We start from the raw sequence: 27,849 nt of genomic DNA, 5'->3' as shown, positions 1-27,849 counted from the left end.
TGAGCGCAACGTTTCGACCCCACATGGTCAAAAATCATCAAGAACATTATCCTGCATTTGGCCAAAAGACACCAGTTTAGTGGCCTTATAGTTAGAGCGTCCGCCTTGAGATTGGGAGATTGGGAGTTCGATCCACAGCCGAGTCATACCAACCCTTGATGCTTAGCCCTCAGCATCAAGGGATGGATTGGGGTTAAGTACCTGAGACGTACTAGCATCATGTCCAGGGGGTGTACTTGTACATCAAACTGCTGGAATAAGGAAATAGATCACTAGACTCAATGGTTCTCAAGGCTACTTATCAGGCCGGATGTTTTTTAGTTTTTTTTTTTTATTTGGGGGGGGGGGGGTTTCCTTCATTTTTTTTACCTTTATTTATCCAGGGGAACCCATTGAGACCAAGGTCTCATTTTCGATGGTGCCCTGGTAACACAGTATTAAAAACAGCAACATATACAAAAGTCAACAATATATACGAACAAACAACAACATACACAGAAGGCAACACAATTTAAAACACATAAAAAACTCGGCTTTATAGTCCAGTAGCTTATTTTTAAAAGCACCCAAGGTAACTAAGGCATCCATTTTGAAAGATTCCTGGAACTCATTCCATGCCCTGGGCGCACCATAGCTGTAGGCAGTCTTTCCTAATTCAGTGTTGACTCGAGGGACCTCGAGAACCAAACAGTCCCCAGACCTAGTCTGATGAATGTTTGATTGCCATGAAATAAGGGAAGTTAGGTAATTAGGCAGTTTTAGTAGGATTGCTTTGTATACATACAGGAAACCAGTGCTGCGCTCTCCTAGCAGCCAGGGATGGCCAGCGCACCGCCTGATACAAAATACTATGATGAAAGTGAAGTGCTGAATGCAAGGTGGCGGGGGAAGCATGCATATAAATGACGTCACCATAATCAAGCACTGACAGGAATGTAGACGAGAAGCAGGCTCTATTTCTATAAAAGAACCAAAGCTTTGCTCTCAGCTTTTTTTGTTAACTTCTCAACATGCTTTTTAAATGATAACCTTTCAATGGCAGTACCATCCAAAGAGCAGATTTTTGCCTCAGTATCATGCAGTGCATGGTATCAGGTGAATAGCATGTATTTTGTTTTTGCAGCATTTAGGAAAAGTTGAAGCTCTAGTAGTGAGCGCTGGAAAGAGTTGAAAGCTCTCTGCAGAGCAGACAGTGCTTCCTCTAGTGATGGAGCAGATGTGTAAAGAACTGTATCATCTGCGTAGTAATGTAGCTTAAAACCTGAGGAGGCAATTATTATGTTATGTATAAAGTGAAGAATAAGGGCCCTAAGATAGAACTCTGTGGCACTCCTTTAGTGTGCACACAGCTACTCTAGTGTACTGGTAAAAGCTGACAACAACACACCCTGTGCCTTTGTCAGACGCTGGCTCACACAGAAACTGTGGTTTGATGGTTTGCTGAATGAGATTTGAATCAGAAGAGGAAGTTACCCCCTCAGCGGCATGTTCTGGTGTGAAGAAATGAAGAAGTATGGGGGGGGCACTGACGCTCGCTGTCGACAACTCTCTCTACCTCTTTGTTGTACGTAGGAATGATGCTGCCACACGTTCTGTCTGTCCATCTGTCTCTTTTGTTCTTACATGCTGTGTGTACAGGCTCAAGGTTCTGCGCACACATGCTCACGCACGCACGCACGCACACACACACACACACACACACACACACACACAGTCATTTTCTACTGGGCCACTCATACATCACTCATCATTGTGAAGATTCAAGATGTTCAGATCAGAGCCTTCTATGGTTCAGATTCGTCTCAGACTCGGGCTGATGTCTCTCCACACTCCGCTGAGCAACAGGTGACACTGTGAAAAGCACAATCCTCAGATCCTTTTAACTCGCGTTGACAAACAAAGTAAAACTAAAAACACATCTGTGCATTCTCAGTAAGTGATGTATGCGCGCATGTCATTCCATTGCCTGTTGACACTATAAACTTTTGGGCTGTAACCGTCCCTACGGGGCTAGACTTCCATCTGGTCCTCATTTGAAAGAAAAACGGCGCTGTCGAATAAAGATTGAACGATGGCGGCTTTGCATTGACAAGCACCGCGAAGGGATATCTAGACGCACATTTCTAGATTCCATACTGCGGGATATGAAAGTGGTCTGCGGTACAAAGCAGTTTAGGTGCCATAGTTGCCGTCTATGCTGGTGGCCATCAGGGCACACCACAGCTAGGCTATGCACAAGACAGAAGATCAATGACCTTCTTTTTCCAGTGGGGACCAATGAGCATACAGACTGCTGGGATAAAGAGCTGAGACTGGGTAGACTTGCTGTGGAGATGCTGGCAGTGCCATAATGAGGGGTGGAATTATGCTTGGGTATGCTTGCAAGATGTCCACCGGAGATCTTAAAGGGCTAGTTCTGAATTTCGGACATAGAATCTCATTTACTACTTGTTGTTGATCCATGGAGACCTTTTTCCAGCTGATTCCATGCTGCACTTCTCTGCGGGCATGTAGACATTATGCTAATGCTAACTCAAACCAATGGTAACTAGCTAGCATCCACTACTAAACTCATGTAAACACTCCACAGTGCCCCAAAGCAAATAAAATATGATGCTAGCATTAGAATTGTGTGTGTTTGTGTTTGTTTATCACATGGTTGCATGATGGTTACAGTCCAATGACAACAGTATCAAGACGACAGTTTGTTCAACATTCTCTCCAACGCAGCAGGATGGGAAAGGTTTCAGTAGCCCCATCCAGTGGCAGGCTCACTGTTGTATGGACTAACAGTGTGTGTGTGTGTGTGTGTGTGTGTGTGTGTGTGTGTGTGTGTGTGTGTGTGTGTGTGTGTGTGTGTGTGTCCGTGCATCTCATACAAGACCAAGTAACCAGTTCCATAGCCTAATAAATAGATGATGAATGATATTAAACGGATATTAATAGAGAAGTATAGGCTTAAGTAATATTCAATTTAACTCCTTCTCATCTCTCACCATATGCAATTTGGCCACAAAAAGTTGAATGTCGAGTTAATGTTTATTTTGACAATAATGTTTGTTTAAACAGCCTGTACTGAGATTAAATACATCAATGTCATACGAGTAAGTACAAAAATGAATAGGTTAGAACTTACCTCCTCCACAGTCAGCGGCATGCATATCCTGTACTCCTTCAGTAACATCTTGTGTCTCTTGGATTTCAGTACAATGTAACCGAGGGAAGTTAAAAGCCCACCAATGCTCTTATCTGTTCAAAACCCTGAGTTCGGCATCTGGTGCCTTATGCGCCCCACGGCAGTGTAAAACCGGATAACCGCCGCGAGTTGTCCAGTGTCATCGGAGCGAGAGGAATCTTCGGTAGGAATTCAACACGAAACAGCAGCGAAGAGGAGGTGATCTGTCTATCCGCTTTCCTTCGGGACGGGCGGCGCAGCCAGGCGAAAAATGCATACAACGGTAACTAGGAAATGTCCTCCGCGGAACAGAGACTGCTACATCGGGGGGTTCAACTTGCCAAAAGGAAATCTGCCAAGCAGATGTCAATGTTCAGAAGTGGGCGGTATCTAAACTGTCAGAATTACTCAGAACTGCCGACTTCTGAAACCTAAAACTAAAACATTTAAATTCTCATTTAAACAGCGGTCCTCGTGTACCCGGGGCTATACATCTGGGTTCTCCTAGCTCCTCCACAAATAAAAGAAAGGAGAAAAGGAGGAGGATTCACATTGATCTGTGTCTTTAGACTGTCACACCCGGGCGGGCTGGTCTCTCTGACAGGCTGGTCTCTGACGGGCTGGTCTTTCTGACGGGCTGGTCTCTGACAGGCTGGTCTCTGATGGGTTGGTCTCTTTCTGGCGGGCTGAGCCCTGACGAGCAGGTCTCTCTGATGGACTGGTCTCTCTCTGACGGGCTGGTGCTGGTCTCTCTGACGGGCTGGTCTCTGACGCTGGTCTCTCTCTCTGGCGGGCTGGTCTCTCTGCTGGGCTAGTCTCTGGTGGGACGCTGGTCTCTCTGGCGGGCTGGTCTCTGACGCTGGTCTCTCTCTGGCGGCTGGTCTCTCCGAGTGGTGACACGATACTTTGTTGCAGCCGCGGAAACATGCGCGGACCACGAGGCCAGGAAGCGCCGCGCATATTCCGTAGGTTAGCACCCTACTCAAGTAGCCGAATGAATTGGTCCCATTCGTCCAGGCAGCAGTCCTGTCAGGGAACATGGAGCAGGTTCAGGAGAGAGCAGCGTAGTGTTTTAGGTACGGAGCGTCCTTGCTGGACATCTTGTTCCTGCTGTCGTGTTGTGACCCCAGAAGGCTAGCCATTCCAATAAATGATAATATCCCTAATACCGGGGATGGTTAATCTAATGCGGACGGATTCCATGTTATATTTGGCTAAATCTTTAGATTATTACTGATAGTTAACCTATCTAAATCCAAGCCTGGAAAGATTTCTTAACAGTCCCTTCTTCAGGCGCCTACACACAAACAATTCGCAATAACGTCTGTTTTGATTAGGAAGGGGATTAGAGGCCGATGGAATCATAAATAGCCGCCTATTCCATACTGTCCCATATAAATCTCTACCTCCGGAGAACATATCCCAAGTCATCTTTTATAACACGTGCCCCAGTTCGCAGTATTGGACATGTAGAATGGTCCAATGGTGAATTTGAGTTCACATGATAAGATTAGCCTACAGAACACACTGTTACACAGCCATGTTCCCCATAGGCTGTGTTGAGGAATGGTGAATTAAAATATATATTTATTTGACAAATATGTTTTTTGTAGATGTGTTTTTTGTGGGGGGGTTTTTTTACACTTCCCATCAAAGATCAGAGACCATGCTTTATTTTGGAGCTTTCAGGTCTTTGACTTTATTGGTGGGAAATCTGGTGATCCTTGTGAGCTCAAAGGCGGCCACTCCTTGGAGTAGGGAAAACACTGACCTACATTAGTTGTATTTATTTATGAGATGAAGTGAAACCTATGAAAGCAAACCAGCCGTGTGAATGACATTTAGGCCTGATCCTGAACAGTCATAGAATAGTGACACCTGCTGGTATATTCTAGTCAGTACATTCTGTTCATTGACGTGTTTTTTGTGCATGGCTGTAAGACGGCACACCTAGGATAGCGTTTGTCCGGTTGTCACTCCCTCCCTCCTTTACTCCGGTCAATGTTTACCTGCATTTCTCTGTTGGCACCACAAGAGGCAGTAGTCCCAGCACACCAAAATAAAGAAAGACACCAAAATCAACCTGCTGATCTCCACTGCACAAGTGGAGTATCGCTGAAAGCATTGGACTCCCACCCTGGAGATTGGGGTTCAAGGCTAGCCTGGTATGACTAGGGCTGGGTATCGCCGCTGACCTCCCGATACGATTCCGATACACAAGGTCCTAAGTCGATACGATTCTATATCGATATTTTAGTTACAATACCAATTTTGCTTTGATAATGGAAGAGATTCTCAAAGAACTAATGCTATAAAGTGTACAAGGAACCCTCTAACCTAGTGCATTATTAAAAAATATTAATATTCACATTAAGAACTGACCGTAAAGCAAACAGTTATACAACATCATGTACTTTTTATTTAAACATGACCGACAGTCATTCAACAACACAAAAGTGCAACTTCTTTGTCTCCTTTTTACTTAATCCTTTAGATTTAGCAGCATGTTGTAAACGGTGTTTCATAAATTATAAATGTTTTGTAAATAAAATAAATACTAGTAATATGAACATTTCCAGTTCTCAAACATTGTAGTGCAAACAGATTTTAGTACATCTGGCTCATGGTGCATGCAATGCACATTCTCAACCTGGTTAACACCCATTAGTATTACCAGTGTGTGGCAGTGAGACTCTTGCTCACAGTGTGTAAACAACAACTCAAATCACCAGCAGCCAACCAGTGTAAACAATAATAATAAAAAATGTAAACAAACACTAGACCCAGACCAGGCCAGGCCCAGACCAGACCAAGCCCAGACCAGGCTAGACCCAGACCAGACTAACCAGACCAGACCCACATCCATGGACACAAGATGTGTAGACAAAAGGTCTGTAATGTAGTGTACCCTCATGAAAACAAACACTAAGGCCCCTTCATGACTGCTTCCTCACTACTTGGGGACTGTAAGGTTTTTCTGCAAGATCGACATGTTCTGGAGTGAGGCAGCTCCTTTTTGCTATAACAATGTCGCCAACGATTGAGAACACCCTCTCAGAAGGGACACTGGTCCCAGGCACACAAAGATAGGGCTTCACTTGGCGAGATAAAAGGGGGTAACCCGCCTCATGCTTCATCCACCAACTCAGTGGATTTTCACAGAGTGGGAGAGGATCTACTTCTCTGTATCCTTAGACTTCATCCTGTGCCTTCTCAGCTGCACTTCTCGGTGGTACTGCTGGTTCTTTTGGCTTGTAGGCTGGACACAGGAGAGACATCACTGCACAAGAAGGCTCCTTGGATCTCTTTGTTGGAGGAGGATCAGCAGCATCCACTTCAACAGGACCAAGGGAGTTGTCTTCCTGCTGTACAGAAACAGCAGCTCCATCACCATCAGCTTGTTGCTGTTGAAAGATAAAATACATATTCATGATCAGGATAATACATACATTGAAATTGTGTGTGTGTGTGTGTGTGTGTCTGTGTATACAAATACTGTAGTGTACATGAGCACTCATTTCTATAACTTACATTAGATGCCTCCACTTGCACCAGACGAGCAGCTTCAGTCAAGACAGTGGTCAGCCTGGAGAAGGTGTCATCACGGGCCCGATGGGACAAGAAGGGCAGAGCCTTGAAGCGCGGATCTAAAGCTGATGCATCGTACAGCGTCTCTTTCAGTGCCACATATCTTTAAAAAGAGATTTCATATAATAAATCACTTATACGATAATTGATTCATTACATTGTATTTACATACATATTTGCATACAGTGTGTTTACAGTACACACACATGCACAGACACACCCCAGTGTATTTTAACTATTTCATAATGCAAAATAGGGATGCACCGATGCATCGGCCGAACATCGGTAGTGGCCGATGTTATGTCGCAACAATTACGGCTTTTTTTGTTGTAACTGAGCACAGCCTGGGGGTTAAAAATTCTGTCTTTACTGGAAACCCATTAGATTGTCTGTATAAACAAAGTTCAATGTATTTGTCTGCTACTCAACCCATCAAAACTACAAGCTAGCCACCCCCTCCCACACACAGACACAGAGAGAGAGAGAGAGAGAGAGACAGACACACACACACACACAAAGTAAGCATACCTTGAATCCAAGTTGTCGTGCACGGCAGTCTTGAGGTCCTTACCCTACTAGCACAGTACGTAAAGCCGACGGGACACATCGGTCGTAGTTTGGTAAAATTGCGACGAACAAACAGCCTGTCTTTATCCCCGCGACAACACAGATCCTGTAAGTATCTCAATTTCAATGTCAACATCAATCCCTATCAACACATCCTGACTCTGTGTTGGGGCAATAAATTAATCGCCCTTTTGACATCATATTTAAGAACGCTGATATGCTAGTTTAATAATATTTATGTTGCTATGTGTATATCTTGGGTCAGTAATTGGCTGCTTTGCTGCACTGAGTGAGCAATGTTTCTATCCCAAGAGAGGCTGAACTATAGATGTAAACCGATGTAAACAGGGAGCTATTTTCAAAACATAATGATTTATATTTTATATATTACACATTATTATGTATTTGAAACTCACACACTTAAAATAAGTAATTATTGTTTAATTTAAAAACACAAACTTTTCACCAGCGAAGATGGTGCCCTAGCGCCCTCTATTGGTCAGGCCACTGTTCATTTGACGGCTCATCTGTGCAACGTCAACTTCATCCTCTCTCATTGAGGTTGATGCCTGATGTGACTGCCTATCCCAAACAAGCAGAACACAGCAGTAATAGGGACGAGTTGATGTAGGAAAAGTATTATATTTATTTATTTCTCTCTAAATAGGTGTTAAGCTCAAACAAATAGCTTTGTGTTATGTAAATGAACATCTAGGCTACTACTGTAGCATTAGCAACAAAATTAATATACTAAAATTGAATGATAGCAATCATAGATTGCAAGATAGCTTTCTGACTGCTCGAAGACGTGAAGCCCTATAGGACCGCGCCATCTTTGAAAAAAACACCTCTGACAATCACCGCTGAGTCACCGGGGACACTGGTCATCGCCTCCAGTAACTGTGCGTGCAGGGGTGCAATGACAGAGAGTGTTGGGGACATCTCTTCGGACATGACCAGTGTGGCTGCCTTCAGTGGCTGGAGAGCTTTCACAATATCTTCGGCGACTGTCACGTCAGCCTCTGTCAAGGTGCAGAGGCCTCGTTCGTTCCTGCGCACTTCAGGTGAGAGCAACGTTGCTGTGATAGCTGGTAGCAACGTTGCTCTAAGAAGCGTTCCAGCATGTCCAGTGCGCTGTTCCAGCGGGTCACCACGTCCATCACCAACTTGTGTTGAGGCAGCTCCAGAATCTTTTGCTTCTTTTTAAGCATGTGGCTCGCGGTTGTGCTGCAATGAAAGAAGGCTGTGATCCACCTCACTCGGCCAAGCAGTCGGGCAACAGGTGTTATTTTGATTGCTGCTTGAGAGGCTAAGTTCAGGGTGTGGGGGCGAAACAGCCAACATGCAACAGCTTCATCGAGGCCACTGCCTGGACCATGTTGGCCGCGTTGTCAGTAACGACGGCCTGGTCTTTGTCTGTGAGCCCCCACTCTCGAAGCGCCTCGGTCAGCAGCTCAGAAAGATGACTCGCGGTGTGGCTGGCTTCAATCACCCACGTTTGTAAAACATGGGACATGAGGCAACCGGTCACTATCGATGTAATGAGAAGTAATGGTCAAGTAGGAATCCGTAGCTCTGCTTGTCCAGCTGTCGCAAGTGAAAGCAACTCTCTCTGCTGATTTCAGTGCAGTTGCTGCGTTGTTTTTAACCTATACAGCTTTGGGATTGTCACTTGACTCAGTTGTTTGCGTGTCGGTATCGCATAGCGTGGTTCCAGTGTCTTGATGAGGTTTCTGAAGCCAACATTTTCTATGACGCTGTACGGCCGGGGATCCTTGCAGATAAAAGTTGCCAAAGCCGAAGTAATTTTCTCTGCACGTGGAGACGTGGATGGCAACTTCGTCCAAAATGCTTTCTCCAGCGAGCCTTGTTGCAGTGTTGCCGACTTGTTGTGTCCTGGTTGTTGTGTATACAGTACTCTGGTTGATGCCTCGTCAAATGGACCCGAAGATTTGTTGTGTTGCCGTTGTATTTCACTTCCAGTCTGCACATTTTGCACACAGCCTTGTTTTTGTCCAGTTCTTCACTGTCTTCTTTCTTTTTGAAGCCAAAATGCCGCCAGACATCAGCATTTAGATGTGACGGTGTCGTCAGATGTCTGAGCGTCCGCTTCTGCCATGCTTGTTTGTTGTTTCTCTCTGAAGCAGCATGGCCTGGAGCTCGCGAGATCTGACTGCGATAACGTTGCGCTAAGCACTAAACCACGCGAGACTAAGTGTAAACCGAACAAAAAAAACGAACGGGGTAAAATCAAATGCATTTTAAAAGATCGATCCTGGGATTTATGTATCGATAATCGTTCCTTCACATGAATATCGATTCAATATTGAAATATAGATTTTTTAAACCCACCCCTAGGTATGACCATCCCGATCTAGCGAGCTCACTGTTTCACTCCGAAATATCGGTCTGGCCTTCGCCCCATAGAGAGCGATTATGTGGGCGGGGGTACTTGCCTTGACAGACAAACACCATCAGCGTTCAGCAAACCTTTGCCAAATCGGAAGAACAGCAAAAACGTATTTTCCACCGAGAAACTCCGCTAGTGCATACTCTTGTTCTTGTTTAAGTGTTGTGATTAAGTCTATTTCTGCAATAACTGCACTTATAGCTGTGTTTATTCTTCTTACGTTAACATTACCACTCGTTGCTTCGGGAGCCACCATGTTTGTTTAGTAAGAGGCAGGGACACAAACCAATCCACTGTGGTACGGAACAGCAGTTAAAACGCAGTCCCTGATTGGCCCTTGCCTTATAGGTCAGAACCTGTCCCAACCCCAACCCTTAACCCAACCCACACTCCTTCTCTTATAGGTCAGATCCTATCCCAATCCCAACCCTTATTCTAACCCCAACCCACACTAGGGACTGGAAGGACACCAAAATCAACCTGCCAATTTCCACAGCACAAATAGAGTAGCGGTGAAAGCATTGGACTTCCACCTGGGAGATCAGGGTTCAAGACCCGATGGGGATGATTTTATGGGACTATACCCCAAACCTCCACATGTTCATCCTTTCACTCCAACCTTTTCCCTTAGATAGCACACAGATATCTGTCCTCCATCGGAATCAGAGCGACAATCCGCTGGAGTGTTTGTACTGGGGGGTGTCTAGAGGGGCACCGTTGTTAAACAGCTGGAGAATTTCTGCTGGCGAGTTGGTAGCCGTCTCCGAGCGCCCTGCCTGCCCTGTCGCTTTTCTGATGGCAAAACTCATGTGGACCTCTGTTGGGATACCGTCAGAATTCCGCTGGCAACCGTCACTGGAGGGTAGTCTTGAGCAACCTAGTCACTGACGACCAGCTCAACACACAACGCCCCGGACAGGTCAGGTAAATTCTGGTTCAAAATGTAAACCTGTATACAAACATCACATAAAACATGTTTTTTAAAATGTCTCGTGTATTGAGAGAACATTTGCTACTCAAATGTTAACGCTACTTCACGTTATGGCAGCTATCTTAGCTAGCTGACACATTTAGGTTAGCTAACTTGCTAGCTAGTGTTAATGTTAGCTAGGTAATGTAACGTTAGCCTAGCCGCCAGCTACTGTGTTGTGACACAGTGACATGACAAAATTAAATCACACTGGTGACAACACAATTATATGGCGCATGTCGCCATCTACTGGCTGTACACATGAACGTCTCCTGCACGTCTCCGGGTAACTAGACTAACTGAATATACCTACATAGGCTAACCACGATAGCTAGCATCACTCAGCTTGTCGACTGCAAACACACACGACATAAGTAACAATTACATGGCTAAGTTACACAATCACATGAGATGCACTTAGCTAGACGTGTAGAGAAACCGGAGGCTAATCCAAACACACCGGCTAACTGTAGCTAACTAGCATAAACGCTAGTCAACATCATTCATAAATCTCAGTACGTTTATGGTCTCTATCACGGAGCAACGAACTAAACAGAAATATAATCTAGTAACCTACGGCAGCATACTCACGTTTCTTCATGTACATACAAGGGGAAAGGATAAGGAAAAAAGGCAGAAAAGATCTGTTCGGTCGGCGAAACTAGGTCACTAAGCACAGAAGCGGGACCACTACCGCTCATCATACAGGTGCCCAGGCTGAAGCCAATCAGCAGCCAGATAACGAAACCCATCCTTCAAACTAAGAGTATTGAAATAAACCCAGGCATACTCTAACAATACTGAAATGAACAAATAAAGGCTACAAACGTAGGGGCCTTTTGTACAATAACAGTGTGAGGGATAATTATATTTGAACAAGGTGATGAGAGCGTACTGCAGGGGTGGCCAACCAGTCAGAGACTAAGAGCCACAAAAATTACTGTGGTACCACCCAGAGCCACACCATATATACCAGCGTTTCTCAACCTTTCTTTCAGTCACCGCACCCTTCATAAGTACTTAAAATCCCTAGGCACCCTAGTCTAAAATAAGAAAAACGTTATTGTCCATTAAATTTACATTTAAAGTTAATTTATTTAAAATTAATACATACAACAAGATATTTTCTGACATAATATATTTTGGACTGGGCTGGGTTAGGCTGGACTGGGCTGGGTTAGGCTGGACTGGACTGGGTTAGGCTGGGCTGGGTTAGGCTGGGCTGGACTGGGTTAGGCTGGGCTGGGCTGGGTTAGGCTGGGCTGGGCTGGACTGGACTGGGCTCGAGATTTGAGGCTTTGAAATGTCCCAATGATGTCTGGCATATCAGACAGAATGGCTTACCATTACGTTCTATGAAGAAAACATTACTCTCCCCACTCGGGTAAAAAATGTCCTGTGTTCGTCTTCATATTTTATTTTAGCTGCGCATTACAGTAGCCTAGGCTACGTTAGCTTTTGTCGTAAAAGAGAATGACCCACGCAAAGCAAATTATTTTGTTTACAATAGGTGCGTTTACATGACAAATATTTTTCAATCTGGTTGATTTCAGCTTGAGCGTATACATGGGATACAAAGTAAACTGGTTGGATGTTTACATGCGATAACGAATGTTTCGAACGCGCACGCAGCCGTGAGTGATTGCGTTACGATGGTTACAAACAGCTGACTACGGAACTGTCGCGCGTGCCTTGATTAGTCAAGTCTTGAACATGCGCAAAATGAACGCAGAACGCAGCATCAATCCGTTTCAAGGTAGTATACATGACGGACCAAACGGTTTCGAAAAGGTTTAAGGTTTACCTCCTTGAAAGCGATTGGAATTTCAATCGGGTCGGGGCATTTCAGTCGGATTGAGGTGTTTATATGACATATTTTCAATCGGTTTGGTCTTCCAAACCTATTTGAAACCGATTCAAACCGTCCATGTAAACGCACCTAATAATTTTGTTACCAAGGTGATTTGCTACCTATATGATTGGTTTGAAGTGGTTCTCACGCGACTTGCTCACTAGCGAAACGAATCATGATTTTATGACAAATCTGCAATAAACTAAAATGGGCGGGAAGAAATGCACAGCGAAACTAGAGAGAGAGAAACGTTCTTATGGAATGAATGAATTTATTTTTTAATGAAAGGATGGAAGAGAAGAGCCGCAAGCCAACTTTTTGGGGGGGATGGATGGAGGAGCCGCACATTGACGGGCAAAGAGCCGCATGCGGCTCGCGAGCCGCGGGTTGGCCACCCCTGGCGTACTGGTTCAATCCCTTAAAGGAGAACGCTCTTTTTCGACAACCTGGACCTTATTTACGGCATATTATAAGACGTTTGATTCACCGAGATAACTTTGGTGTAATTCGGAGGCCTGTAGAAGAAATTTAAAATCCAGCGCGAGCCAAGTATATCCATGTAATGGCGGCGGACGGGGCACCGAGAATGCAGCTTCTAAAAAATGTATTTTCTGCTGCGAAACGGTTGTTTTCATCAATCTATTTTTGTGTGTTGGCTGTAAGCCGACACACCTAGAAGAGGGAATCCTTTTTGTCGCTCCCTTCCTCCCTTCCTCTGTCCCTGCTGGCGTTGTTGACCTGCAGTTCTATGTTGCCACCACAAGAGGCAGTGGTCCCAGAACATCAAAAAAAAAAAGACCCCACAGATTTCCCAGATCAGCAGTGGCTGAGTGGATTGTGTGCTGCCTATCACTGCGAAGGTTGTGAGTTCAGTCCTTGGTGTGGACATACCAAGGTACCTGACATATTTTGTCACTGGATGTTGTAGAAGTTATGTAACGAGTGTGGGTCGTATTTGTTAATTATAGACCCTTTTACGGCCTAGTCAGCACAAGTATGCGCGCGCATTCTTGAAACAGTAGCAGAGAAAGACAGACGAAATCGCCATTATTAAGCGTATGGACCAATACATCCATGGTACGGACTGGACTGAGGACATCATCAAAAATGCCCGGGTTTGCGGTGCCTATTTTATATCAAGTAAGTTATTTTGACTACCTGGTTTCACTGGAATGTCTGGTTGAAATGTAGCCCTTCTCAGTCCCGTTGTCGCATTCCGTTCGCTCATGCCAGACAACAGTCCCAGCATTTGTTAAAATAGACTCGTTTGCTTAGGTAAGTGAAGTTTCATGTTTATCTGTTCGATTTATTTTGACAGCAAAGTGAATGGACCAGCAAAGGACTGTTGTCTGGCATGAGCGAGCTGAATGCGACAACGGAACTGAGAAGGGCTAGTTGAAATGTAGAGTAATATCTGAAGTAAACAGTAACCCATAACCTGGCTGCACGCTAAGCTAAAGCTAAGTTCAGGAAATGAAGCCCAATGATAGCTAGCTAACATTAGCTAGTGTTAGCTACCTAACTAAGGCCCGAGGAGTTGGAGATACTGCTGTGCACGTTCTCTCAAAGTGCTTTAGCTAAGGTTAGCTACTACAAGCTAGCTAGTCCTTGTCACCAACACTTGCCTCACAACGTACGTAGCTAAACTATTCACACATCAAGCAACGTCAGCTGACTGGGACTGTCTTGTGAGTAGAATAACTAGTGTTGTGAAATACATTTAACAACTGGTCAGTTGATATGTTGCACAGCAATCGAGCAGGACAATATCATTAGGGCTAGGTTAGGTAGCTAGCAAAGTCAGCTTGCCCAGCTGGTATGGTTATAGGCTCATTCCTATGGGATAGCTTAGTAGTTTGTGATTTAGCAATGGGTTGACTAATCACTAGATCAATATTTTCAGTTGGGGATAGGACTACAACACCACCTGTGCTGTGGCCCAGGAATCTGCTCTGACCACTGTTTTTATTCACCACCATATCATGTTATTATGCAGATTAAATGTACTGTATGTCTACGCGACACAAAAAAGGCTTTATATAAATGTTATTTTGGGCCAATATTTTAATGCGCTATTTTAATGCACTATCTCTCTTCTGTTCTGTTGCAGCTTTGATGCTGGGATGCCTGGTGTGGTTGAGGCCAGAGAACACCGTGATGCAACACCAGTCAGGTGTCGGCTGCTGTGCAACGCTGATGTCCAGCCCCCCCAAAGATGGTCTTCAGGTGCAAGTCCCACCCGGACAGGACATGGCCAGACAGCAATATCTGATCATGGATGGCTGTGACTGTGTCCATGATACAGGCAGTGCAATTACATAACATGTCAAGTATACTGTACAGTAGTATACAGTAGTGCAGAGTAAGTTCTCTATTGTATAGACAAGGTGTTCAATTGCTCAAGTGTTGTCAGGTGTTGATTCAAGTGATAGTGTACATTAGTGCAGAGTCAGTTGTCTATTGTATAGACAAGGTGTTAAATTGCTCAAGTGTTGTCAGGTGTTGGTTCGAGTGTACAGTGGTGCAGAATCAGTTGTTTATAGTACTCTGGTTGTACTATACATAGGCCCTCACTCTAGTTATAACAATGGCACACATGCCAACCCCTGGACCAACAAGTGAACACGTGACACCTTGCACCTTGTCTATACAATAGACAACTGACTATGCACCACTTCACTCGAACCAACACCTGACAACACTTGAGCCATTGAACACCTTGTCTATACAATAGACGACTGACTCTGTACTACTGTATACATGTGCATTACATGCCTCTCTTCTTTACAAAGATGGTCACAACCACAACATGTCCTGATAGCACATGCAAAATAACAACTTATGGCTACTTTTAATGTGCATGTCTGTATGTTAAATAAAGCATTTAGGAAAAGTTTAAATCAAGACTTGAATATTACCTATTCTGTTGAGTACTATGTTTACAATTGTTCATTCATGATATTATTAGGTGGGCTAGCTTGCAGAAGCTAGCCCAACTTGTGATATTCCCACTATTTCTTTCTTTCTTTCTTTCTTTCTTTCTTTCTTTCTTTCTTTCTTTCTTTCTTTCTTTCTTATTATTCTCCCCACTTTTTTGAACCTTAACTAGTTCTTCATACTTTGTGCTAGAAACTTCATTCAAACTGTAAAATGTTCATGGCGTTCAGCTCTTGAACGGATCCATTCAGATTTTTGATATTTTTTATAGTTTTTTAGAAATTTAACTTTTAAAACTATTTTTTGTCTCATTGAAACTGCTTGAAACTGCTTTTGGAATGTTCAGAAACTTTATGTTATTAGAGTGGTGGCAGCAGTTGCTTTGAAAATATTCATACATCTTGTAAACTGTTGGCACTCCTACAGTTTTGACGGCTCACACACATATTATATATCAAAATGTTCACACAACTGTGCTGATTTGTACAATGTAAGTATCTAAGCAGTGTGACTTATAGTTTTCACTGTATGACGATTTGTTCGGCAACTGCGCTCCTCATTAAAACGTATGGCAACGCACTCTAGCTTTTGAGTTGATAATTTTGCATTTTTATCCTTTTTCTAACTTGTCGCCATGGCTACAGTTTTTAAGCTGCACAGACATATTATACATGAAAATGTTCAGCAAGTTCCCAGGATTCCTACGGTGTCCTTATCTAAGCTGTAACATTTATACTTTTTGAGAGAGAGCTGTCTGAATCCACCATGCCTTTACATTGAAGTGAATGAAGGGCTGCTCGTGTCAGTTGGGATTTGAATTTGGGGACACGAGCAGGATCTCTTTGGCCATTGCTAACTGATTCACCCATCGGTAAGTACACAGCCTTGTTACAACTTTCACAAAGAGCCTGATTCATTAACATTATACCAATTATCAATAGCTAGCCTAGCTAAAAGTTACCAACTTTTTAAAATAATGACTGTTATGATAATACAATTGGTAAGCTCAAGACACAAGGGTACCTATTACCTATATAGAATTAAGTTATGCCAACCATAGCCAGCAACCGATAGCTAGCTAGCTGACTGAGCACTTTGTACCATGGAAATTATTGGATAACTGATATCTCTAAATACCTAGTTTTATACCATTAATGTAAAGAAATAAAAAGTGTCTAACTTTAGAGGTGGTGTGGACACATCGCCCACTCAAACCAGTTAGCTAGCCAGCACAATCTAACGTTAGCTATGTAGCATCACACCACAGACCACACACTGAGGGGCGAATTCACTAAAGTGGAATTGCGGCCGCTAATTGCACCATTACATTGCGCGTCAGTTGCTCCAGCTATGTGCTCCATTGTAAAAACCTATTCACTAAAGACATTGCGCTAATAATATCCCAGCCAACACGCCCATTCGGTGTTTGCGGCTGAGTGCAATTTGCTGCTGATATAGGAAATTACTATAAATACTGCGCATACAGCGCATACAACTCGTATGCATATCATTGGACGATGGCAGACAGAAAAAGAAAGATACGAATTTCAGACAGCGAACTTGAAGGCCTCACGGACGAGGTTCAAAAACATGTCTCACAGCTTTCCGCAAAAAATATCACAACTGCAGCAAAAAATCATATTTGGGGTTTAATTTCCCAATCAGTCAGTGCCATTTGTGTGTGTAAACGCGGAAGACTGCAAACGGAGGTGGAATGATTTGAAAAGACGAACTAAGGAAAAATTGTCATTTTATGTTATGCAAGTCGCAGCACGATGATCTGGCATACTTTTGGGGGAGTGTATAACATTGCCCCACCGGTACGATCTAGGCATCTAACCCTACTAACACACGCAGGTTGCGCAAACGTTCTACATACGGCCGCTATAGGTGACGATTCATCTGCGCCGCGTGCGGAAATTACGCGGCCATTTACGGAAACGCGAGATCTGCCGTTTAGTAGACGCTACGTTAGAACGACACGTCATTCAGAAGTTGCGGCCGCGTGCAAAGAACGCACGTGATCACGTGGGCAGGAACCTCCGTTATAAACTCACTTGGCTGACACTAGATTTACAGGTATTTATATGACTTGGTCTGCACGTCTTTTTCGCACGGTGCAAATATGGTGCGGCCGCGTGCAAAAAACGTGGGCAGGAACTTCCGTAATAAACTCACTTGGCTGACACTAGATTTACAGGTATTTATATGACTTGGTCTGCACGTCTTTTTCGCACGGTGCAAATATGGTCACTTACTGACCACTGGCTATATTTAGCATTTGCAGTACCACTGGCTATATTTAGCATTTACCAGTACAAAAACGAATTAATGCTATATGGGGATATAGCAGCAAGCATTATGATACAAACCAATATAAGACTGAACACCATTAACAGTTTAGAACATTTTATTACACAAAGTACATTACAAATTAAAAGTATACATATTTACAAGGATGAGGTTTACGGTCTGTCACATTACGCATAGCCAGAAAAGCAAAAAAAAGCATGTACAAGCTCTGGCTAGCAACCCATTATCTGACAATTGCAAAAGTTCTAAAAACAAAAATGAAACAGTGCGCATTCTGTGGCAGGCAGACCGGGAACAGACCGTTGTATCCCACAAAAAAAAGATTCAAATTTACAAAAACTATTTACAAAAAAGGCATCCATCCTGGCAGGCTGGAAAGGCAGGTTTAGGGAGACGGGCTGGGGGTCACCCACATCTGAATCGAGGGTCTGGGCAGAAGAGGTCATCCTCATCTGAATACTCCACTGTGGTCAGGGCTGGAGCTGCGGTCAGGGGCTGGGCTGGGGAGGTCAGCTGGGCTGGAGCAGATGCCTAAGGACATAATGAAATGGCTGTAAAAGCAAGTCGCATACGTTCATTGGAAGCGTGCCATGTCACTGGATACGAGAAAATTAACTGCCTGACATCACATACCTTTTTGCATCGAGCAGGGGCATGTTTCAGCATCTCCTGCAGCTGGGCAGACACCTCCGTCACAGTGGTGCTTGGCTTACAGGCCATAACTGCACCTTTTAACCAAAAAGGGAATGGTTTCAATGCACATGGCATGAAGCAAAGACAATGTATTATTTTGCGAAAATATGAACAATCCCTTACGTAATATGACATTGTAGAGGGTCATATTCTTCAGAGGCTTCTTCCCCCTCTTCCCATGGACGCTGTAGACACACCACACTCTGTGTATGGCAATGGCTGACAGCACCCGCCGGACCACATCTGGCAGATCTTTGCCGCCAATGGAACTCAGATATTGTGTCTGCAAAACATAAAGACAATCATTTACTTTTACATTTCCTTAACACTTCCCTGCAAAAATAAGGAACAAAGTTCTGCCCTGAAGTTACTCACCATCTTCCTTTGATGATCCTTGTCCTTCAGATGCTCCTCCAAGACCAGCAGCTCCTCCTCCGTTTTAGCAGGGTGCAGGTCATCCAGTACTGCTCCCCGATAGCTGTCTGCAGACTCGCCGGACAGTCTCTGCTCCAGCCTCATCATTGTCTGTGCCATCTCCCTCAGACTCTGCATGACGCTGGAGAACTGCTGACACATCATCCTCTGGAAGTCTGGATATTAAACACAGATGTGGCTATAAGTAATTGTACGGTCCCATAATGGATATTCAGCTCAAAGTATATCCCTACATGCAGCATGAAGTAGTTCACAAAATTCAGCATACCAGCATCTGCAGAGCTTGATGGCAACACTGCTGGAGCTGTTGGTCTCACAGACGATGGCATCAGAGAACTACCTGAAAACCAGAGGATAAAGGGATGAGCAGGAAACTATGGTGCTGGCGGCGTAGTGATTCTGGCATAAGGGGAAGAATCAACTCGACATGAGACATGTCAGACCCTGACCTGGTCTGGCCGGGGTGCTAATCGCTGATGCATGCTGCTCGTGCCTGGACGTCTGAAGGGCTGAAGGGCCTGGGCTCACAGCGCCTTGGCTCAAAGGACCCGGGCGATGAACATCTACTGCCGAGTAGTGAGATGTGAGATGAGCGAATTAGTGAACTGAGTACATGAGTCTTCAGAAAGTCCTGAGTTAACTGTAAGTGTGCAAATATGCATAGACATTTCACCAACACAAACATGCATGGATACCTGCATTGATAACTGGCAGAGCAGGCCTTCCGGCTCTGGCACCTGGCATAGCTGGTCTGGTCTGAGTTCTGCCGACCGGCTGCCTGGGCACTGGAACATATAGTAGAGGTAAATTAGCTCAGATTAGTCAACTCAAGTAGTACTCTTTTGGGACTGTTGAATGCACTTTATTATATTACCTTCGTCACTGGAGTCATAGCGTGTGTTGCGCTGTCTCTTCCTTGTGTCTTGGGAGTTAATCCATTGATGACTGCTGCTCAAACACCTTCGCCAAGGCACTGGCTACTTCATAATGCTCTGTGTGTTCCTCAGCAGAGACAGAGGTTGTCATGGCTCCTCTTGATGTGCTTGTGGAGGTAGATCTGGGAGGTATAGGAGAATGGGCACTCAGAGCAGGAGAACACCCAAGTCTTGCACAACTCTAACATCACAGCTAGGAGAGCGAATGAGAGAGACCATTAAAAAGGATTATCTCACCTGTAGTACAAGTTCAAATATAGAGTGATTATACGTCATTGTAAATGAGAGCTTACTCTCAATTGATTCACGAGGTTAAATAAAGATTGAATGAATATGTAGCTAGTGGGGGGTTACAACCACACAACTGTGGAGAGAGAATGAGACACTTGGTTCCCTCCTCTACTGGTGTTCATGGCCATGGCCACACACCTGGAATACTCCAACCCTGATTTAAAGGCATAAAAGTGGGGAACACATTCTTGAGACGGTTCCTAAAACTGGAGGGAAAAAAAACGGGGAAATGATCTTCCCTCTCCTCATCACTCACTTCTGCATGGGGCTGAGCTCTACCCTGTCAGCAGTGGCAATACATGGGATAGCGGCTCAGCACACAGGAGAACTGCACAGAGAGGAAGGAGGAGAGAGAAAACCAACAACAAAAAAGGCAAGAAGGGTTAATAACTGAGCGAATCTTGCAAGTTTGCACTACAGGGAAGCAATTGCTCAATTTCCCTGATATTGTGGCGTCACTGGCGTCAGTGATGCGTCTTATGAATCTCACATGTCTACCGCTAACATTAACTCAATATCAATATCCCCATTTGTTTATCCCGTCTATGGATGTATGTGCATTTGTACTTACGTGTGCCTGCCTTTATTGATGATCAGGTGTTTCTCCACCTAAGGGCTGGCCAGACAGAACCATCAGAGACCATTGGGCTAAGCTGAGGAGAGAGCGACATGTTAGAGTGTATGTGTGCATATGTATATGGTGCTCTTCTGTTAATACTCATGAGGGCATTCAACTGAACAAGACTCACAGAGCCTGTGGTGCTGTCCCAGGACTGCCCCTGGCCACGCCTGTCCCCGTCTTAGCGCCTCTTCCTGTCCCGCTCACCTGCTTCTTGCTCAGTTCAAACAAGAACTGGGAGGTTGGCAACTGAGAGCATGGGAGGGGAGAGAGGGAGAGAGAGAGAGAGTGGGTGGGTGACCCTCTCGTAGGCTGACATGCACACTCCACAGGACCACGTGATTTTTGACACGTTTAGAGGAACAGGGCAACATGTCTACCACCCTTCACACTCAGTAATTAAATAGATTTTGCAAGACACTATATTAGTAGTCCACATCATGAGTACCTATTATGCAAAATTTGGATTTGTATGTGAGTGAAAACGTAGTACACAATTCTTTACCCGTTTGACAGAATGAGCAACCATTTCAACAGTTAAGAGTAACATGAAATCCACCAAGATGGCTGCTGTAACCAAATGAGCCAAGATGGCTGCTATAACAAATCCTGCTAGCTAGCCTAGCTCCGTTGTTGGGGCTTCTAGTATTCTGTTAACGTTAACTTCGGAAAAATGAATGCCTAAAAACAAACACATACTAACGGTGTCGTGGGTTAATGCGAAATCAATGAGTAAGTTAATTATCGCATTTTATTCCAAGCGATGAAACAGTACGAACGTGCAGGAGCTCGCGCGAGCCTGCTAGACTTGAGAATACTCCACCATTGCCCGTAATTAGGAAACAATGGCCCACGACAACACTTCACAAAAGTTATAGTGTACACAACTGAAATATTATCAAGTTGCCAAGCCAACATTATAATTTAAGCTACAATTACACAAAAGCTAAAGTTATAACAATAATTGCGAGAGTAATTTTATGTAGGCTACTTAGCTAGCCATGATGTACAGAAAAAGGCTAATCACGTTAGCTGGCTAGCTAGTTAGCTAACATTGGAAAGAGAGCATCTGCATATAGATAATCATTACAAAAGGGTAGCTTGCACATAACGTTTTATCTGGGACGATACCAAAATACATAGTATGTATGTATACATTGAAATTGAGATACTTACAGGATCTGTGTTGTCGCGGGGACAAAGACTTGTTGGTCTTTCTGAATCGTTTCTGTTTCAAACGGAGCGGAAGTTTCACCCGTCCTCGTTCTTCTTCTTCTTCGCTGGGTTTAGTGGCGGATCGCAAACAACTTTAATGTGCATACAGCCACCTACTGGCACAGAGTGTGTAACTTGTTTGTCTAGTTCTTCAATTGTGTCACCTAAGAAAGTAGCCCAATGCCTTGCATTCTACGTTCACTGCTCAGCGTTCATTGCTCACATTTAGGTTGCAAAATTAGGACTTTATTCATAGGCATATTTTTTATCATTATTTTTATTAGGCCTAGACTGCAAATCTTTAGTGTTAATATTAACTGTAAATGAGAAATTACACACAAAACAGACATGCAGGATTTCTCCTCATTATTACAATTCTGTAACTGTATGACTTCAAAATTTATTTTAAAACCTAAGTAATTTACAAATGTTCTGACCCACTGTGACACATTTCCAATAAAGTCAGATTGGGACTGTGATGTAACCACATTGTCACGTTATTTAATTACATCGTAGTTACGGATTTAAGCAGCAGTGGCGGCTACGTTCCCTTACAGTGTCCTTGAGGACGGCTATTTTGGTTATTTTGCGACTGAAAAGGCAAGTGTCAGTTAGGTGTCAGCTAGGTCCGCTGCTGGTACCGTCGCAAAGTTACCACAATTACACCAATGTGTCCCGTCAGTTTTACGTACTGTGTTAGTAGGGAAACGGCTTTTCAGGATTCCAAATGTGCACTCAATCACACCGCGCGTCCTGATGTGAGCCCAGTTGTACGCCGCCTCTCCAACGTTGGAAGCATTACGCACGGGAGTCATCATCCATGGCTGAAGATGATACCTGCCGTCACCTATAATACAAAAGCAAAATATTTTCAAGACCATTCAAATAAAAAAAATATTGTGTAGGCTATGTTTTTATTTATTTATACCTATATCGGCCCCCAGCCGTTCAATGAACAGCTATAGGGAATGCGCAGTTTCGCGTATAGACTATTATACGCACAGTTTCGCGCTATGTAGGCTATTATAAATAAGTATTATTCATTGGGGGAGCTTGGACTCGCTGGGGACGGGTGGAGAGACGCATAGTCAACTGAGCCTCCCCAGACGCGACTTCATCCTCCAGTTGGCTGAAGAGCTGCGCGCTCTGGTGTCTAAACAGCTACCGCGGTGGTTCTAGTGTTAAATCAAAAAGTGACCTTCTTCTAAATATTCTCTCACGAACAACATGCCTGGCATTGCGATGCCGAATTCGCCTCGCAACAATCACTGCTGCCATGATCAGTGGAAAGGCTGGCCGCGACACACCCCTTGCGCTTAAATACCACCACGTCTCTGAAAACGCAATTAATTTCACTTTAACTGCGTGAGGCAATTTGCGCCGATCTTTGTGAATTGGGCGGGTTTTGCAATAATGTTCATTTGCATAGAAGGGGGAACATTCTCCGCCCATATTACCTAATTTAAATATCAGCTAATATCACCGGCGCAGAGAAACGCAATGACGAAGGCAACGCAGTTAACACCGTATTTCACCCTTTGCGAGGGCTTTGTGAATAGCAAACATTATTTTTGACTTATTTGCACAGGCTTTGCGTCAGGAAAAGCTGCGCAATCCTTTAGTGAATTCGCCCCTGAGTGTGGTAGAGACACACGGGCTGCGTTCCGAATCGCATACTACCCTACTATATAGTATGCCAAAACAGGATGTAGTATGTCCAAATACATAGTATGCCACATGCAGTATGGCAAAAATACCAGGATGCCCTACTACATCCGGTCGTATTTTGCAGTATGCAAGCCAGCAGGCTTTTCTGCCTATTCTGACCCACAATCCTGTGCGCAGCGGAAATTACGTCACGTGCGAGTCGCGCTGGGGGCTTTATTATGAATCCTGCGGCGCGCAGACAGATGTGCAATGATGGCGGACGCGAGCGGCAGCGGCAGCGCATTCAAGTGTAAGTACAGTAACGTCACTACATATTTGTAGCGACTCGTGTTGTGTGTATAATTGAAACATCAAAAGATACTATTGCTGCACGAAGCTAAGTGGATAAATGAGCGCAAATGTAAACCTATAACCTCAGCCAGTGGCCTAGTGGTATCTATAGTGGTAGCTACTAGCGTCACTTACTTCTGTAACATCAACTAGCCAGCTAGTTAGCTAGCTAGCTTTGTGGTGCACTGAAGTTAACAACGTTACCTCTCACTCTTCTGTCAAATTTGCCAAAAAGCAGAATGCAAGCCAAGTCAGTATAGCTAGCTATGTAAGGTACGACCATGGATGTATTAATAGAACGTACGACATACCAATTCAGCTCACCAGAAAATAGTTTGCTGATAATGCACGAGCCTATCCAGGACGTCAGTTAGCTTACGTTAACTAGGTAGTTGAAGTACTAGTCAGTCAACTGCTTTGTCTCACTGGAAAACATTATTAATTTGTTAGGGACAGATGAACATACTGAGCAACTCATTCAGTGGAGGATGGAGAAGGAGGAGCTGTTCACTGGGAAGAGGAATGCTGCGATAAAGGGGTTTGAGTGAGTAACACTTGACCCTATTTTACTAAATGTGATGAAAGGAGCATTTGTCATTGCTGGGCATGTTCCTTGTCCCCTTAGGATGTTTGTGGTCGAGCATGGCTTGGAGGGGAAGGTGACACCAGCCACCATTAAAAAGAAATGGGAGAACCTCAAACAAAAATACAAAGTCAGTCACCAGTGTTGTGTGTATGCCTTCGATTAGCCATTTACTATGCTTTAGTGTCATTAACTAATCCTGTCATCTAATTTGCAGGATTTGAAGTGTCCTAAAACAGGGGTCAGCACAGAGGGAGGGGAGTCAACAGCAGCCTCCTGGAAATGGTATGGGGTGATGGATGCTGCATTGGGCAGTAAGCCATCCATCACCCCACCATTGCTAATTTCATCTGCAAGCCAGGAGGCTGTTGAAGTCTCAACTCCCTCTGTGTCTGATCCCATTCCTGTGGAGGACGAGTGTCCTGTACCTGTGCGAAAGAGAAGGAGGGAGGGAGGTCAGTCCAGTAGCCAGGTACTGGAGTACCTTAGAGAGATGGAGAAGAGAGAGGCAAGGCAGCAGGCACTAGAGGGGCAAAGGTATGAGGAGGCCAGGGGGAGAGAGGAGGCAGCCAGGGCTAGGGAGGAAGAGAGGTACCAGGAGAGCAGGAGGAGAGAGGAGAGAAGAGAAGAGGAGGCCAGGAGGAGAGAGGAGGTGGCCAGGGCTAGGGAGGAGGAGAGGTACCAGGAGAGCAAGAGGAGAGAGGAGAGAAGAGAAGAGGAGGCCAGGAGGAGAGAGGAGGCAGCCAGAACAAGGTATGACAAATACAAGATGGTGTGGACTACTCCAGTCTCCCTCAGTATAACAAGATTGTGCTGTATTTTTACTCTATTTTAAATTTTTGGTGCCTTTTACTTAATTACTTCTATTTTTTACTGTACTATGCACATTTGGGAGCTAGCAATTGCATTCCAGTGCATATTATACCTGTATGACCCGTGCACCTGACTAATAAAACTTACAAGGGAGGAGAGAAGAGACGAGGAGGCCAGGAGGAGAGAGGATGAGTCTCGGTCAAGAGAGGAGAGGCGGGAGGACCGCTTTTTGGCACTGCTGGAGGCACTCGCCAAGAAATAATAATTTAGCTTGTTTGTTAGTTTTGTTTGTCTTGTGTTGCAGCATGTTTAATTTAATTAGCTTAATTTGTTTGCTTAAAATGCTTCATTAAATGTTTGGACCAACTAACCTGTGCTTTCTTAGAGCTCAATCAGTCAAATATACTGTATCCTGAGTGTTGAATAATTGTTGACTGACAGGGGTAGCTTGGCCTCCACTGGACTTGAAATGGTATTTCAAAGCATCCACACTTTTTCCTTCAAAGTTACAGGTGAAACTGGGACAAAGTGATGTGTGGATTACACAGTACACAATACACAAGTTATGATTGATCATTGGATTTATACATCACACGTGTTAAACAAAACATAATGCATAATGGTAGCTTGGGAAAATGAGGCATCAAGCACAGGCATCAAGCTTGGTTTTGGTGAAGAAACAATGAGGTGTGATGCTGTGTATCCTAATGTTGGATCGTGTAATCGTGTTCTTGGAGAGCTGGAACACAGTCAAGTGGTGCAGACACTGCTGCAGCCAGGAGATCTCAACTGGCAATATGTTGTAGGGTGGACATCCTATGAATATGAGTATGGTGATTGAATGGGAAATTAATGGGAAATAAAAAGTTAACTTAATTGCATGAATGGTTTATTTCCAGTTTGAGATACAAGGACACTACATTACGACTGCAATGATCTGATTATATACTGTCACATATCAAAGTTTGTAAAATGTAGGTTCAGTCAACTAAGTTACACAACAGAATTGGCAAGAATGTTTACACTAACGTTACAAAGTTAAATGTGATGCTGCTTCACATGCAGACAGGACATAGAATGACAATGACTGAAATGCATTATGTAATTTTACTGACGTGGATAAATACCTTGATCAGGTTAAAATGTACAATTCAGTTCAAACTACATACATTAAAAAGGAACAACAGGAGAGCTCTTGTCCTCCGACGGTATTGGCGTCTCTGGCGAGCTCGACGAATGGCGTTCTCGTGCATCTGCAAGGGATTTACTGCGCCAACCATTTCGAATCTTGCGCGTCTCTGCGGACAGCTGTGGGCGAATGTCGCTTTATGGACTGCGACGGATGTCGTCAGATTTCAGGGCGCAATGTCATGACAGAGTAGTATGTCCCAATTGGATGTCTACTGCTTGCAAAGTACGTACTTTCTAAGGGCAGCTGTAGTAGGTACTGGTAGTAATTAGTAGAAGTATGCGATTCGGAACGCAGCCACGGTCTTCACTGATGAAGGCAGGTGGGTGGCCCAGAGAGGGCTACACTCTCCGCGACCTGCTATGACATGAGCTAAAACTATTTTTTGTCCCATTGAAATTGCTTGAAACTGCTTTTGGAATGTTCAGTAACTTTATGTTTTTAGAGTGGTAGCAGCAGTAGACCTGGTCCAGGGCGATGAATGCATTACATTACATTACATTATTTGCATGTTTTTTTTACATGTTTTAAAGTTTAAAATTTGTCATAGTTAATAACTCAGCGTAAATAATAATAACTTAGCGATAGAGCTGTCTGAAGCGGACCATGTCAGTTGGAATTACAGTAGTGGCAGCTGTTGCTTTTTTTGAATTTGTGTGCATGTGCAGCCTCTCTTAAAGATACAGGCACCCTATTATAACTAATGTGGTAGCACAGAACTCAGCCAAAGTGGAATAGAGACACATGATCTTCACTGGTGGGGGCCGGTGGGTAGCCCGGCGAGGAGTACACCGTCCCTGACTGGCTCAGAGACACACGGTCTTCACCGGTGGAGTCAGGTAGGTGGCCCGGAGAGGGGTACACTGTCCCCGACCAGCTCTGACCTGAGGGGGCTGAGTCTCGCCACCACGCCATTGTCCACACCACGGACCCCACAATTCAGCCCCTGAGTGGGCTAGAGATGCACGGTCTTCGCCGGCGGGTGCATGGAAATTGCCCGGAGGTCACTGTACTGTCCCCGACTAGCTGTGACCCAAGGGGGCGGAGCCTAACCAGCACGCCACTATCCACGCCACGGGCCCCACAACTCAGCCCGAGTGGGCTAGAGACACACGGTCTTCACCGGTGGAGTCAGGTAGGTTGCCCGGAGAGGGGTACACTGTCCCCGACCAGCTCTGACCTGAGGGGGCGGAGTCTCGCCACCACGCCATTGTCCACACCACGGACCCCACAATTCAGCCCCTGAGTGGGCTAGAGATGCACGGT

The 27,849-nt window shown here is 44.5% G+C and overlaps 1 protein-coding gene across 1 annotated transcript in view; it reads right to left on the bottom strand.

Moving 5' to 3' along the window:
* Nucleotides 1–3,424, bottom strand: part of pitpnc1a (phosphatidylinositol transfer protein cytoplasmic 1a) — an 81,957-nt gene extending 78,533 nt beyond the window's left edge. Inside the window, exon 1 of the mRNA XM_084441542.1 lies at nt 3,137–3,424. Coding sequence (XP_084297668.1) covers nt 3,137–3,184 — 48 coding nt within the window. The 5' untranslated portion in view covers nt 3,185–3,424. The remainder of the gene's footprint in view (nt 1–3,136) is intronic.
* Nucleotides 3,425–27,849: the final 24,425 nt, after the last annotated feature.

This window comes from Borostomias antarcticus (assembly GCF_949987555.1).
Source record: "Borostomias antarcticus genome assembly, chromosome: 7".
Classification (NCBI taxonomy): Eukaryota; Metazoa; Chordata; class Actinopteri; order Stomiiformes; family Stomiidae; genus Borostomias; species Borostomias antarcticus.
The sequence above is the reverse complement of the archived record's forward strand: the minus strand, read 5'-3'. Positions and strand labels throughout refer to the sequence as shown.